The sequence below is a fragment of the Macrosteles quadrilineatus genome, unplaced genomic scaffold (genome assembly GCF_028750875.1).
Source record: "Macrosteles quadrilineatus isolate MER2022 unplaced genomic scaffold, UCM_ALF_1.0 Scaffold_8__2_contigs__length_117827958, whole genome shotgun sequence".
NCBI lineage: Eukaryota > Metazoa > Arthropoda > Insecta > Hemiptera > Cicadellidae > Macrosteles > Macrosteles quadrilineatus.
The window spans coordinates 53,253,837-53,271,086 of record NW_026542601.1 but is presented as its reverse complement, the minus strand read 5'-3'; the positions used below and the strand labels follow the sequence as shown (position 1 = coordinate 53,271,086).

The 17,250-nt window shown below is 35.1% G+C and overlaps 1 protein-coding gene across 1 annotated transcript in view; it reads left to right on the top strand.

Moving 5' to 3' along the window:
• The window catches only part of LOC128999368 (general transcriptional corepressor trfA), a 180,179-nt gene extending 166,426 nt beyond the window's left edge, over positions 1–13,753 (top strand). Inside the window, exons 10-14 of the mRNA XM_054425838.1 lie at positions 686–861; positions 7,744–7,920; positions 8,491–8,602; positions 9,712–9,811; positions 13,371–13,753. Of these exons, the coding sequence (XP_054281813.1) occupies positions 686–861; positions 7,744–7,920; positions 8,491–8,602; positions 9,712–9,811; positions 13,371–13,479 (674 nt within the window). The 3' untranslated portion in view covers positions 13,480–13,753. The remainder of the gene's footprint in view (positions 1–685; positions 862–7,743; positions 7,921–8,490; positions 8,603–9,711; positions 9,812–13,370) is intronic.
• Positions 13,754–17,250: the final 3,497 nt, after the last annotated feature.

Sequence of the window (17,250 nt, the reverse complement as noted above, 5' to 3'; positions counted from 1 at the left end):
TTTTTTATTAAAAACAAATGGTTAGCGGTACTCCCTAGCATAATAGCAAAGTGTGATATTTGAATTACGGTACCAATTAGATTTTCAAATTGCAAAATGTTTATCATACAACTACTTAGGGAAGAATTTGAGTAGTATAGACCTTCTACTCGAGATAAACAGCTTAACAACACAGCAGTTACAAAGCTGGTCTAGTAGTAGAGCATGAGGCTTTGGTTCTTGAAGTCCGGGATCCGAATCCCGCCAATCAATAATCGATTTTATCTGAGTGATAAAGATGCAACTCTCTAGGCTTAGCCTGAAGTATGCCTAATGTGTTAAAACAATCATAGAGCTTGAAACCGTCCTAGGATGAAGGTGGAATAGAGAAAAACTATTCCATTACTCCACCACACCTAGTTTTAACATATCAATCTAAAGTTGTAGCTGTGTGGAATATTTAAAATAAAAGTTTAAAATAGCTCACTTAGGAGTTAACTATTTTGGGAAACATTTAGTCAAGCTAGAATAGTAGCTAACCTACTAAGGCTACTCATCTCAGTTAATAATCCCGAGACAAAATTTTTAAACTTGTTTTTAGGGAAACTAAAATATGTATTGCAAAATTGCAATTGCAAAGATTTTGAAACTTTTAGTATATCTTCCAAACACTATGAGGCTATTAAAAAAAAATCTCTTGTTACAGGAATGAACCTCCAGATATGTTTCATGAACGACCAGATGTCAGATACAGAGTCTCCAAGTTCAGATTCCGAGACCCCTGCAAAACTGGTCTCTCCGATGAAACAGAAACAACCTTCTCCACTGTCCAAAACCCCAGAGACGAACAAACTGTCACCTTCACCCAACGGACTCACAAATGTAAGAAACTGAGTTCCTTAATCCACGCTTTGAAATCTTTCAATTAATCAACTTCTAGGAGCCAAATTGTTAATTTTGTTAGCCTAGCAATTATTTTTGTTAGAATCCCATCTTATCAATTAATTTAACCTTAGACGCCCAACGCAGCAAACCTGCAGACTAAGCTAATTTCTTATTTTCTGATTGGAATTTCTCTAACATGGCTAATTTATTCCCCATTTCAATAGCATTAATTTAAATGAGTACCTAGGTTTGCTGCTACAAGGAAGATAATAAAGTTTGATTTATGAACGCTTGAGTAATATTTGGTTGATTTTAATTAAATTTGGCTTGAAGGTGTAGGGTGGGATAAACTTAAGGAGTTCGCAAACCAGCATGATCAAACCATGGGAAAGGGGTTGACCATGATGACAGGGTAAAAATTTGTGTTTTTTTTTCATTTTCGACCCTTAAGTTATAACATTTCTCAATTTCTCTCTAAATCATTTTTATAAGCAAAAATGTTGTATATTGAAGAGTTAAGTTATTACAAATTAGTTATGGAGAAAAAAATTGTAAATTGAAAATTTGCATGTTATTCTTATGGAGAACATGTGTTGTTTTAGTTTGCTTGTTTATGGATATATTTTTACCAAACTTGGCAAATTTATTTATTCTGTACCAAGCTATTAATATTTTAATAAAAAAGAACACACTTAAATACCCTCCCAGTAGCAGCAAACTTAGGTAGGTACTTGTTATACTTAATGTTATTTGAAAAGATTTAATTGAAAATCCAATCACAAAATTTGCTTAGTCTCCACACTGCAGGTTTGCTGCGGTGGGGGTGTTGTTAGTGTTTTAGCGAATTTCCCATATAGGGAATAAGCTATTACCGTAGTACTCATGGTAAGACCTGGACAGTGTTGGGAAGTAGCGCGCTACAAGTAGCGACGCTACAGTAGCGCGCTACTTTTTTTGTAGCGTTAGCTCTAGCTACGCTACTTTTAAGATTTTGTAGCTTTAACTGTAGCTAGCTACATTTTTAAAGTAGTTGTAGCGGAATTTTAGCTACTTTTCTCGCTACATTAACATTGTTTGAGATAGTGATTTTTATCATAACCTCAACCTTACGTGAACAATCTCTTTCAAACTGAGATTTAAAAAAAAAAATTAGGCCTTACTTTCTTGGCTTCATACAGCTGGTTGCAGCCGTTTCATTCCCTATTACAACGTTGTGTGGACATGGAGGCCATTAAATGAGTGTTATCCACATTTTTGGCTCTCATTTCCTTAATTTATTACTCTATGATTACTGTCAGATAAAATAAAATCGCTAGATGCAGACGACGTTTAAACGTTACCGGTGACAAGAGAAGCTATTGAATGCTTGCAAGTGATTGATAGGGAAATTAGTAATCAATTTAGTTTGTTTATTATACCGATAGTGTTTCAACTTGGATTTTAATGGAAACCAACACTAAACCTTAAAATAATGAGAAAGCTGGTCTATTAACCTTTGCTTCAGCTGTTGATTGTGGTTCATCATCACAAGCCCTTCCTTGGTTAGATTACGAAGATTTTTCAAAGGTTTACTAAATTAACAAAGAGGAAATTACCTGATGTGATTTAAGATATGTATAGACTAAATGATAATTGTAACGAAAAAATCTCCATATAACATGAAACTTACATTGAAAAAATAGCATAGTTTGCTCCTGGTAACAGCTCTTGTATAGGACTACAGTCCAACCTCAGTATAACGAATCTGAAGGGACCGAACTGAATATTCGTTATATCAAGGATTTCGTTAAAACAAGGTTCGTTATATAGAGGTTAGGTTTGCAGGAATTTCGCTAAGTCGAGGTTCAGAACCAGCGTCGATCAATATAGGTCGGGATTTGACCTCATTAAAATACAGTACAATTAAAGTAGCATAGGCTACAATACAGTACTTAACAGTACAGTGTTTACATTGTACAGTAGAACCTAAATTATCCGGCATAATAAAGGGGAGGGATCTTGAATATTGCGCAATCATGACAATGGCGTTGACCTTGGTACAGGTTAAAAACTGTAAATTTAAAATCACAGCTTGTTCTAACCCTCCTAAAACCTAGCCAAACACTGTATTGCGTAGTCATAAACCATGTAAAGAACAAAACAAAACAGTAGAAAGTTTTGTAAGCTACTGCCCGCGATAGGCCGGTAGGCTACTTACAGTACAGTACTGATTTCTCACAACAGAGGAATGTCAATAATAATCATTAACTATAGCATTGGTGTTGCTAGTTGAAACAAATCGTATTGAAAACAATAAATTATTAGATAAGTCATTATAAAAGTGTATAATCATAGCCAACTTAAGGATAATAAAAACACTCGTAAAAGGAATGTTAAAATAACGATGTTGTTATTCTTTCTCTTTGGTTTTGTTTTTATATTCTTTCTTAGGTTTCTCTTTATCCAAAAATTGTACAATTCACCATAGTTATCCCATATCACCTAATCACAGCTTACTAAACACGTCATCAGTCCTCCCTCAGAGAATGAAATCAGTTCTCAGTTGCAAGTTGCAACATAGCGCGCGCAGGGACAGCAGACAAAGATGTAAAACGGAGCAGACGAATGTTAGCGCAAGCGATGACGTGACCTTTCCATTTCATTTGATAAAGAAACAGATTTTCCCAAAACAATAATTGGGTGGGGGATTTGTTATATCGAGGGAAAGACGTAGACAATTCGTTATGCAGAGGTTAAATTCGCAATGTAGAGGTTCTGACAATGATAAATTCGTTATATTGAGGTGTCTTATTTTAGCCGAAATCACAAAAAATTCGTTAAATCAAGGTAGTTGTTATGGTTTGTTCGTTATGTAGAGGTAAAATATACATTGTGTCTTATGGAAAGTTCTAGGGGATTAAAAAAAATTCGTTATATCAAGGAATTCGTTATATCGAGGTTCGTTATATCAAGGCTAGACTGTATTAATTCCTAGGCTATGCTATGGTTTAAGACGAATACCAAGTTCCAAGTTCAATTATTAGGAATCCTATCTGTTTAGTCCTAGCAAGAACAAGCCTACTATAGCCAACTTGTTACATAGCCAAGTAGGCCTACATGTTATTTTTACTTTACAAATTTCAACATGTTTAAATTAAAAGCCAATTTCAGGATAAGTTACTGGATACTGTTTTCTGTACCAACTAGGTTGAAGCACAATTTGCCCTATGCATAATGACAATAAAGGACGATTTCTTGACATTGAAAAGTGTTATTCATAGTACAAGTAACTTATCACTTAAAAGTTTATAGCAATGTCGTTTTTAACATTAAAAGAAAGGCAATAAACTCCAGTTTCAGTAGGCTAGGCTCTGTAACACAAAAAAGTATTTTTAAATAATCGTTTTACAGTTTTATTGGTCTTAATTGTTGATATAAGACATCTATAAATGAATCTATATTAAAGAAATAAAATGAGCTTTTAAAATATAGTTTGGTTGTATGTCCTTTGAACTTAATGAAATTGACATTTAAGATGCTTAAAAATAATGCAATATTTAAAAATAAGTACTAAATATGATGGGACACCGAACTATTTGGTTCTGTTGTTGTAATGTTAGGTTTATAATGCCAAAAAATTAAATACAATCTAGGAATAATTTGTTTTCCAATTAATGTTAGATACAATACTGACATTATTTTAATGTTTGTTCAGTAAAAATTTAGTTGCAATTAATTTTACATTTACCTAATGTGCGTGGAATAAAAAGTAACGTCTTTGGAAAAGTAGCTAAAATTGTAGCTATAGCTACATTTCAATGTAGCTGTAGTTGTAGCTAGCTACTTTATAGGAACTGTAGCTGTAGCTGTAGCTAAGCTACTTTTTTGGAAGTGTAGCAGTAGTTGTAGCTAGCTACATTTTAAAAGTAGCTTCCCCAACACTGGACCTGGACGCGGGACCGATTTTTCTTTTTCGTTTTGAGGTCCCTAGAGGCCAAAAACACCATCTGTTCAAATTCATATATACAGGGTGAATCTTCTAAGCTGTCCTAAACAGATTACAGACGAACGGCTTGACATACAGAGATGAAACAAAACTTTTCCCCACTAATTCATACCCAAGGAACAATGTAAAAATGTTTTTACCATTTTTAAAATACAGGGTGTTCAAGAAACTGGGGGTCATGGGTTCGAATCTCAGAGTTTTCAAATGTAAACATATGTCATGTTATGCATCATTGTAAAGCTCTAGACTAGACAAACAATTTAGTGTAAACAGAACTCATTTATCTTTGTCCGTTTCAAAATGGCGGCCGTTTTTATAGAAAATATTGATATTTACGGAATACCCTGTATCTTGAAAACCACTAAACTTATTTTCGTTCTGTTTGAAAATTCTTAATCCTCATAGGTTCAGCTTTAATTTGATGTACGACAAGTCGACATTTAAAAAACTAAATATTTTTTCTATGATTTAATTTTTTTTTTAGTTGGTAGCCTTGTAAATGAAAATTTTAAAAGGCAACATATGTAAAAGTGTGTATAATTTTGAAGGTCTTGTAAAAACAAACAACTTTTAAATTTAAACCTACCGTCTATCTTTGGTCGTTTTATAGTAATTAACCAAAAACTCCAATTGCCCATATAAAACTCATGTTAAACGCGCAGTACCATGGGAATAGTGTACCTCCATCCACTAATCTTCAGAGATTCGAACCTATGACCCCCAGTTTCTTGAACACCCTGTATTTAAAAAATGGTAAAAACATTTTTACGTTGTTCCTTGGGTATGAATTAGTGGGGAAAAGTTTTGTTTCATCTCTGTATGTCAAGCCGTTAGTCTGTAATCTGTTTAGGACAGCTTAGAAGACTCACCCTGTATATATTTATATATTTATATATATATATATGTCCGTCAGCACGATAACTCGAGCAAAAATGATCCGATTTTGATGAAATTTGGTACAAACGTGTAAACGTACGTTTATTCTAACGAGTTCGCGATCCAGCATGATGTGAACGGGGGTTTACGGGGGGGTTTTATGGGGTAAAAATAGGTTTTTCCCATTTTTGACCCAAAAAACATAAAATTTAGCAATTTCTTTCCAAACCATTTTGTAGAGCTTAAAAAAACAAATAATTTAGTATATTGAAGCGTTATTATGCGCCTAATGGTTACGGAGAAAATTCCAAAAAATTGTAAATTTAAAATTCCCATGTTATTCTTATGGAGAATAAGTAAACTGTTGTAGTTTGCTTGTTTGTGAATATATTTTGATCAAATTTGGAAAATGTTTTTATTTCTTACTAACTATTCACATTTTACAAAAAAAAAACAGTTTTACCCTCCCTGATGCAGCAAACCTAAGTAGTACTTGTTAAACTAATTCTATTTAAATCAAGAATAAATGTTATATTTTTAAGTAGACATTTCAGTGTAAATCCAATCAGTCAAATGGAAATTCGCTTAGTCTGCAGGTTTGCTGCGGCGGGGGTATTTAGTTTAACTATAGGCTAGTTTATTTTAGTATAGTTTGACAATGTCACCTGTTTTGTCTGGCTGTACCAGAGCAATGTAGAAAAAAGATGTGTGACAATAAAGATGACTTTGACTTAAACCTCATTAGCATCTTTTGCGATCACGGAAATTTAATTATCATCCCCTGCGATTGCGGTCAAATATTGGACATCTTCGGGGGCAAAGAAGCATTATAATCTTGAACGCAAATCATGGCAAAATATTTCAGACCTCCCGAACTCGCTGGGAAATCATCATCATCTACTGCAATCACAGTAACATTATTTACTAGCAGAGCACCCGTCCTTCGTACGGGGTTGCATATAAGTATAAAATGCTTAAATTGCAGTTATACTCAAGCTTTGCGTTTGTAATGGGGGGAGGACACAGTTTGATAAAATTTGGTTCATAAATGATATAGTGTAACACATCTACCATTGCCATAATGTCCTACCACTGAACCTAAACAATAGAAAAAAATAAATTATTAAACACTCGCACTATATCACAAATTATTTATTAAATTAAAAACTCAAACCTAACTGTAAACAATCCTACTTTAACAGTTCTCATTGTGTATCACAGCTTTTTGTTGCCGCTTAGTTCAAATTAGCTGTTGTCATATATGCAAAAACAAAATAATAATAGTGCTACACCCTGTTGGGAAACCTTATAACTTTTTAATGCTATTGCATATTATAGAACCAACTTGTAATGTTGAAACAGCTGACTAAATTCTTTAATACCCTTTAAATATGAGTACTCATAAGGTTAACATGGGGAACTACAGAGCCACTGGGCGGAGCCCGAATGGATTTTTGAGATAAGAATATGCCTAAATGTTAACCGGGAATGTGAGCTATCATCATGCCAAATTTCAGCTCAATCCGTCCAGTAGTTTATGCGTGATTGAGCAACACACACACAAACTTTCAGATTTATAATATTAGTAAGATTGTTGTTATGTGCAATGGCAGCGATCTTCTAAATATCTCCTGCCGTAATTGAAACATCATAATCGTCTCCTGCGATGGTGGAATATCATGAACATGCTAATTCTTGGATAGTCATAAATTTTCACCGGCCTTGGTCTCAGTCGCATAGGTGACGGACAAGAAGTAGCCTACTGTAGTCACAAATAATCAACAAGGTATAAAATATTACGGGCATCCTTGACTGCGATGGGGTGATTAAGAGCTAAAAGACATAAGGGTTTTAAATTTACCACTAATTAACCTAAACCAACATAGATAGTAAATAGGTTTTGTTTAGGATGGGGGCTAGGATATAATTAGGTTTCAGTGGCCGCATAGGTAGAATTGAATTGATTTAGCCTTCTTCTATGTTGACCATAGGCCTAGTCTAGCTGTTTTATTTACTAGGTTGGTATTGCTGAGATGTCGGAGGTCGACGTTCTAGTGTGTATTGCGAGACTGCAGACAGAGGCTCGTACAGCTCTAGCACAGGCCTCTGACTTGGCACATCTACAAATGCAGATCGAGCGCCAACGAAGGAGTGTCAGCCCCATCACCGAGATGCTACGAAACACTTTACACAAGGTGAGCAGGCAACAGCATTAACTATAGGCCCTACCAATGAATATAAGCCTTAGAAGGAGCAAAATGCTTAAGTTAAAACTCACTCTGTATTTACAAGTTCCCGCAACTGCTGCTAGGTAAAACAGGCGTTACTTATTTTTGCCGGCGTCAGTGAGCCCCTCAATAAATCATATTTAGGTTTTTTGTTCTCTTGTAGATCCGAGTATCGCACCGTGGGGAGGGATGACATCCTTCAAGCCTTATGCCTGCTGTGGGGTGGGGTGAAAATTTTCAAAGCGGTGGTGTCCTGTCCAATGTAGCATTTTTCTAGTGTGGGCAGTGTTACACTTGTTAGGAAAGGACACGGACAGGAGCTTTTCAATGAGCTCAATCTTTCTTCATTTATTTAAACCTCTGATTGATGAGGACTAGGCTAGCCATCGCTATCCTCATTGTTAACAATGGTTTGGCCATTTTCAAAATTGATTCACCACTTCACTTGCCTTTCACTCTTTATTTTTCCCCAAAAAAAATTAACATAAATGTAAATTGGGTTTGTATTTTTTGCATTAAAAACATTGTTATCAACAGGTGGGGGTTGTGTTTCCGCAAGATCGTAGAAGAGTCAGTCGTCAAATGTTAACGGACATGAACATTGCCCAACTGCAAGTTATAGCCAACGATCTTCATGCGCAGATAGAAAGTAAGTGTTATCTTTAGATTTACCTATATGTGAAATGTTAAAACTTGGAGTCCCAAATAGTGTGATGGTAGGATAAGGGTATTTGGTGTTTAAGGTCCAGTTTTTGAAAGACAACCACCATCTAGTCACACTTTGTACAATTACTCACCAGCCAACAAAACAATGTGCTGTACCACCGTAGAGCTATGACAACGACGTTGTTACCACCTCATGTAGCTTGATTGCAGCAAAACATTTAAGGCAGCTCAATCTCTTCAAGGCAAAGATATTGTTAATTCAAAACAATATTGTAAACATCAAATGTTGGGGCAATCTTTTTAATTTCAAACATTTACAGCCAAATAAATACCTACAGAGTGAAAGATGAACAAAATAAAATTAGTTCGCGCAATGAAAGCAAGGAGCGTAATTGGTTGGTAACATACTCATAAGTACTGAATGTTAATCACTGCTTACTTTGTCACAAACTAATGTATGAGGCCAACTACGGCTGTCTTTGTACTGAAAGATACATAGCGCTGATATGTTTTAAAAGTTAAACAGCTAGTGTTTGTGTTAGTTGGAATATAGTTACCAGTTAGCCTATGTCAATTTTTTTCTTTTTAAATAAATATATATAGTTCCTAAAAACTATAAGCCTAATTTTAAAACCACTTTATGATGGCTATGATTTATCTCAATAATAAAATAGGTAAAGCCTTTCTTAACTGTTTTTCTATTGTGACACAATTCTGTGTACACAGTAAAAAGATTTAATATTATGTGGTAATTGTTTGAGGTTGTTGATAGAAAATCATGAATGTTGGATACTAATTTATCCATCTTCATAGTAATCTTATACTAATGTTAACGTATCAAAAATTCAAAATGATGGGTTAAAAATTATCTGAGAAGAACACGGTAAAAATACTGGTAACCACATACCGGTACTGTACCGATTTTATACCGAGAATCGAGGTAAAAAATAATGCGCTGTACCAACCTATAATTTTCTCTACCATAGACCCCTAATTATTTTGTATAGGCCTAGTGTTTATTATGTCTAGTGTGAAAACTTTTCTAACAATTTAATACTTATAGCCTAATATAATCATCTGTGATATTTACAGCACTCAATGAGAGCCTAGTCAAGTTCCTAATGGAGAGAGATGAACTTCATATGAGCCAAGATTCCATGTTGGTGGACATTGAAGATCTTACACGATACTTGTGAGTAAATACAATCAGAACTCCTAAATTTAGTCGAAAACACCTCGCAGAACCGCTTATATTCATTGGTGAGGGCAATACCAGATTCAGACTACCGTATTAGAGCAGCAAAAGATTCTGAAATACGTTTTTAGAGAAATTAAAATATGAGGCATGTTTTTTAAGTAAGTACCGTTTTTAAATTTATCCGTACCAGCGCTGCGTTTGGCATTTTGGACATTTGCGCTGTGTATGTGCATCTATTGGAAATCTGGCAGCAGTCTTAATTGGAGGCAGCATTTTAAATGCTCGAAACCGGATGTAAACACGACCGATTGTTGCCGAATTTCCGGCCCAGGCTTTCCATTAGATGCCCATACACAGGACAAATGTCCAAAATGCCAATTGCAGCGCTGGAACGGAACTAGAAATTTAAAAACGGTACTTACTTTAAAAACATGCCTCCTCGTATATTAGGCCTACCTATCATTATTGAGAATTTCAAAGCTGGTTTTCTTTGTTAACCCTGAATTTTCCCAATTGAATCACTTATTTTGAGGCTGGGCCAAGAGTAGAATAACCTTACTTCCTTAATCCTTTTACAACTATTGATGAAAATATATCTCAATAAAAATTGCTCAAAACTATACCTAACATTTTCTACAACCTAAGTTAACACGTTCGCTACTGAGCGTCGCATATATGCGACGCCGCGGTCATTGCCACAGACCGAGGTATACATTTGAATCTTACACATAGACCGGCTATCACTTGGATAACAGTACACACAGACCACGGGCGAAAACCTGTAAAACAGTGATCATTTACATTGTAATACGCTTCAATCGTGTTTGTAAATAAATTATTCTTGTTTTTTGAATTTTTTATAACCTTTTGTAATGTCGCATATTTGCGACGCCCGGTCTACAGCGAAGACAATAGTGAAAATTATCATAGTTTTCTTGAAATAGACTAAACGTCGCATATATGCGACGGTTCATTTTTTTGTGTTTTAAGGTGAAAATAAGTAAAAAAATAAACAGATTATTCAAGAACAGTTTATCACTGAACAAATATAAAAGCTACATAGGATAATGCAGCATACGTACTGCATACATACATACAGTGATGCAGAAAAGTAAAGACCAGTTTTTCCAACTATTATATGACGTCACCAATCACCATATCCACAGACCAAGCGACGCAGTTGTGCGTCAGACATCTCTGTAGACCACTGCAGGGAATTCAGTGCCTTCAAATAGACCACTACAAAGATATAAGCGTTTAATAACATTAGAACCCCGACGCAAATATGCGTCGGCAGTCTATTTTAATGTGCGACGGCAGTCTATGGGTGGAAACCGGCCGTCGCATATGTGCGTCGCTGGTCCATGTGAATGGAAAATTTCGTACTATTGTAGTAGCGAACGTGTTAAGCTTAGAACTACTATATACTTTTTTCATCTTAGAAAATCTAGCAAACTATTTGGGATGAAATTAACAAGAAAAATAAAAAATTGCAGGAAAGAATTATAATATCAAATAATTAATATAAAATGTTAACCTTGAAATCGTATGAAGTGATGAAAGACATATTGAAAATATAGCCCGGCCTGAAGTGTTAGCAGAGGTCATTAGCACAGCACAAAGTCCTTGCTTGCAACATCGACACTCGCAGTCATTGATGTTAAAACAAGGGTCACCGAGATAGTTGCTGCATAGCAGGACTGCTTTCATAACCATATGCTGGGTTTGGTTTGTTAAAACTTTATGTTCCAAGTTAGCATCAGATTCGATAGACTATTAGTCTATACTGTGTAGTCATATAAATTACCACGAAAACAAGCTGAAAGTAGATGTATAACTAACTGAGTATATTAGAACTGTTTTGCACAGCATCAAAAATACAAAATGATTAAAAATGGGTAAAACTACTATTTAGGGTAAGTATTTTCTAATAAGTCACTTGGAATACCTATGTATGCAAATTGATGGCTACCAAAAAGTATTTAACTCAACTCAACAAAAGAAAAATTATTAAATATAACCGATGCTTTGCTTTGCCTTTTAAGATACGTTGTTGGTCCAGTAGACTATAAGTTCTGATTGATGGCCGAATCACGGTGCATATTAACTGGGAAAACCCAAAAAACCTTAAATTTGAAAGGCTGTGGAAAAATTTGGGATTTTTGGGGCCATGCTTGTATTTTTATTTCATCCATTATTAACTAAAGTAGGCCTAGAGGTGTGCAAGTGGCTCGATTTTTGAACTAAGCCAAGCCTGGCCTGCAAGCTTGAGAGATTGAGCACAAAATATGTGTCTGCAAAGTTCATGCAATCGAAAAATTCAAGCATTTGCCGCAATCTAGGAAGACAATGATAATGTTTCCGTGAGCGCCGGAGACGACAATGATGTTTCAGAGATTGTGGGTGACTACCAGGATTTGGCCGCGATCGCGGAAGACTATGATGACGTTGCCATGACCGCAGGAGACGATGATACTGTCTATAAACGGCAGAAGATAAGGTAGTCCAGGAAATTGCCACGATTACAGAAGACTCTGATAACATTTCCGTGACCGCGGGAGGCGACGATAATTTAAATTAAATGCGGGAAATATTCAATTCAGGGTTTTGCAATGCTTGTGGAAGATATGATGATGATTCCATGACCGCAGAACACAAAGATAATGTCTAGAAACCGCGGGAGGTGTACAGGATTTTGACGCAATCGCGGAAGACTATGATGACATTTCTATGACCGTTGGAGGCGGCAATAATACAAATGCCAATGGATATTCAGGATTTTGCTGTGATGACCATGATAACCTAAAGTGACATTTCAGAATTATGCCACCAATGATGTTTTCATAAAGGATGGAGATATTCAGGATTTTGCCGCTATCACAGGAGACAAAGTTTCTGTGACCTTAGGTGATGGGTAATGAAAATGATTCCGATATTAAGGATTATTATTTTTACAATACTAGCTCACTGAATTTTGACAAAATTAGAAATATAAAAATGTTATATGAGAACAAACTTGAGGTGTAGGCCTTAAATTTATTTTAGTTTATGCAACTTAAAAATCACGTGGGAACCTGGAAAATCTTTTAAAATTCTAGTAAAAACCTAGGATTTCACTTTAAAAAAATATAGTATACACCTTGCCGAATGCTTTAAGGTGTTGTCTCCCCAGGCAGGAGACAATCACTGTAAATCAAGGTTTTAAATCCCACTGGTGCGCAACTCATGTGAAGTCCACCTGTCTGTGTAGAGCAGGGTTGCCACCCGTCCCTATTCTGTCAGGATAGTTCCGATTTTGGTTCCTTATGCCCTAATTTAAGCCTATGTTAATCCGGGTGGAGGGGGGGGAAGTCCCGATTTTTTACCAACCTTAGGTGGCAACCCTGGTGTAGAGCTTGCTGGGAGAGTGGAAGGCTCAAAAGGAAGTTGATGGGAGTTGCACCTCAAATCAGGCATTTCGATTACCATTAATTACTATGTATGTGTTCGTAACTTGAATAGAAAAACTTTACTAAAATTATTTTTATCACTCAAAATGTACTTCTTGTTCCAGAGGTGCCAAGGAGAACACATTTAAGGAAGATATTAGTTTCAACAACAATCTACACGAGAGCAAGAGCAAGCTACCGGCTAATAGAACAGCAAGAATAGTTCGTAAATGAACAAAACCGTAATCTCTAAAGAACTATTCTCTTACAAGAACTAATCCCTGTGGAACTGTTCTTTCACCACAACAGTGTTAATGTATAAAGTAAATACCTTACAATCACTGTAGTGGAAAATCAAAGCTTCTTGCAAAATGTAAAAGCTGATCAACCTCAAAATTCCTCACTTCTCTCAGTCTGCAAATAAAACGTTATTTAAATTGTATATTTTAATTTGGTGTTGAATTTGGTTAAATTAGCCAGATTAACGGACGCGTTGCAGAAAGTCAACAGTGCCGGAAGGTCAAATAATTTATACCTGTGCCGCTAGGTCAAAAACTACAATGTTTGCAGTGTCTGTAGATCAAAAATCCTAGTAAGTCAAATAATACAGTCCGTGCTAAAAACGTAGTCTATGTCAAAGCTATTGACTTATTGGGAATTTGACCTAATGCAACAGCAGTTTAAATATAACGAAATAAGATAAAATATAAGTTCAGTTTCGCTGAGTCAACAGTGTCGGAAGGTCAAAAGTATAATCTGTTAAAAACAACGATAGTCCTCTCGACGCATGACTTCAATAATTTCGTGTTTTGGTGTACTTAAAGTTGTGCTAAAATTTTGAAAATTGGCACAGAGCTTCTTGGTTAGTCCTACTCGATGACTATTTTGTTGGAACTTTAAACTATTTACCGATCTAATTAATAAAAATTTATATGTATGGTGAAATAGTTTTAAATCGTGATTTCTAACATGAAAAAGTTAGCATGCGAGATTTTTGTTTGTTTTTGGGTTAGAGAGGTTTTGTCTGTGGCAAAGTTGTAGCCAAAAGTGTGATGCGTAAAATATATGTATTTTTTTTTTACAATCAGTGGTTCAATAGATAACTTGGGTTGAAGAGGACGGCAAATTTAGCATTTCGCAACGCATGGAAAGAACTACATCATACGATACGACTGCTGAGTGGACTTTTAATTTACAGTTCTAAGGACAAGAAAAAGATGAATATACAGATCACCAGTACATTCATATTATTTATAAAAAATCTTTCTGTATTACCAGCTTACACTTTTCACTTATATTAATAAGAATACATCATTTACAGGGTGTTAAAAAAGAGCGGGGAGATACTTTACCTAGTAATTCCTTGGGTCAAAATAAACAGAAAATGAAGGATAACATTTTTTCTAAAATCGTTTCGTTAACCAGATATCCGCCATTTTATATTTTTTACATACAAATATTTATTTTTACACTCTTCCAACCGATGTTTATGAAACTTGGTATGTATGTTAAGGTAGGAGAGACCCATGTTATTAAAAAGATTCATCTCGATTCACCTTAACATTTCAAAATTTAACACTTAACTACAATATAATATACTTTACCACACCACAATATTTACGTATCACCATAAATCTTTAATAAAATAAAACGTTCACATTTTTAAAATCCAAAGTAAATCAATATAATCTTTCTTTTTTGAAAAATATAGTTAAAAAAATATGGCGATGTTAAAATAACGACAGGCGAGTTTCGATCTGGGTGTTTCAGGTTTGAACCTAGGAGGATTTAACATTAATTAACATTAATGTTTAATCCTCCTAGGTTGGAACTGATTGAGAGGAATACATCAAACCGAAGGGAGAGGGATCACAAGTGCCAATTACAATTTGATGGATTTGACCAAAACCTTTTCTATTTCACTTATTTTCAGCTGTTAAATTTCAAACTATACGTTTTAGCTACATCACATGATTATCATCATCATCGTTTGAGTTTGTGTTTGCGGCAATGTATTTTTATGAATAAAACCTTTAATTTGATACCAAACTTGACCTCTGCTGCTATTAATTGACTGTATGGACTATTAATTAACAGCTGTGTCTAAGGATTATGTCCGCCTTAGTCACTAATAGGACAACAAGATCGCTCCACTCATCACACACTCATCTCCATTCATATTTGGCTTAAAATGCATACATTTGTATGGTCGCAATTTCAAAAACAGGTAAAATAGTATTAAAATTATATAAGAATTTTGTCTTAGTCTTTGTGGTCCATCCCCCTTAAGGGATAAAAAAGTGATAATAGCTTAAGACAGTAGATATTTATGGCTATTATTGATATACCAAGTCTCACTACTTTATCTATATTGTTAAAAAAATATAGCCAATCCAGGACTTTTCAACCATACTGTATAACGCCAACACGAAATTTTTCCGTTGAACTCCTCCGCATTTCTTAGGCGATTTTGACCATTCATGTCTCAGAAAGAGCGTGTCACGTACATTTGCAAACCAACCTTACGTTTTTTAAATCCCTTGGGCTCAGCCCCAGTGGCTCTTAAAGAACCCATGTTATGCCTATGAAGAACATATTGATTTATTTATATTAGATCAGCTCAATTAATTGCTGTTATGCAATTCAAGGAAATAATGTAGGCTACATTATTAACATGTTACTGATTTGTTTGAAATACTATATTTACTATTTCGCTTTGGGTTTGCTGGATAATTTAATCCATTTTACCAAACAATAAAAATTAATGGACAAAGTACGATATTTCATGAGCAATCATTGAAAGGACCTATTGAAGTCCTCATCAACCAAAAGAATGCCTACTAAAGCAAATAAAATTGAGACGAACATGTAGGCCCTAATGCACGAAATCAGGTGGTTCTTAAGTATGTGGAAAAATGTATCGCTATTCAAAAACAGACGGAAAACTTGTAAACATATTCGTGACAACGGGTGTAACATGGCTACATTATCAATGACAAACGTGGACAACCTTATACGAGTGTGAGTAAGTCCGAAAACAGAGTAAGTCCGAAAACAACTCTAAAAAACAATAAGCAATAAATTGCAAGAACCGTTGCTTATATCATTGGGTATACACGTATCTACTGACGTGTATACTCAATGCTTATATCGAACTGTTAGGTATATGTACATCGTGAGTATTTCCATTAGTTGTTCTATTTAGTTGTGTGTCCGTTAGTATAATATTTTAGTTTACTCTTTTAAAGTCAGCGGAAATTGTAAGTGTTATCACCCTTGAAATAATGTTTGTGTAGTACTTTGCAATCCTACCAATGCTTATAGAATCATACGATAAGAATGTTCTGGTTAGAATATGTCGCATAGAGTGGTGACTACTGTATCTTTTTGGTTTCCTTGTAAAACAGGATCAACAGAGATTTTCTATCGACTTCCAAATTGTTCATTGCAATAACAAAATATCACACAGTTTGATGAATATTTGTGTGTAAACCACATACAGTACACCTGTATTCTATCTATTTTACCTTTTATTTTTCCAAGACTTTATAGAAAATCAAGCATTACGTGATCAGTGAAGAAAGGCTGTATCCCATGTGTTTTATAGGTAAAGAAGACAAGGGCGGTCCTAGACATATATTTTGGGGGGTCACCGAGGGCCTGGGGGGTATGGAATACCCCCCAAAAAGGAGGGGGGTCCTGGGGTTCCCCCCGGAAAAAAAATATATAAATAAATATAGGCTATACAGGGTGATCAACTCAATGAGGCCACCATTGGGATATCGGAAACAGTAAGAATTAGAGAAAACTTAAAATGGGGGACATTCCTTTATTTTTTGTGGCAGTTAAAAATATGATTTTAGTTTTTTTTTATTCAGTCACCATTTTCCAAAATGACGGCCAAATTTGAAATTTCTTATAGAACACCGGATAGAATAGGCAATTTAAAAACTTTTTTATCCCAAACATTTTTTCGATAAACCCATTCGTTTAGGATTTACAGCC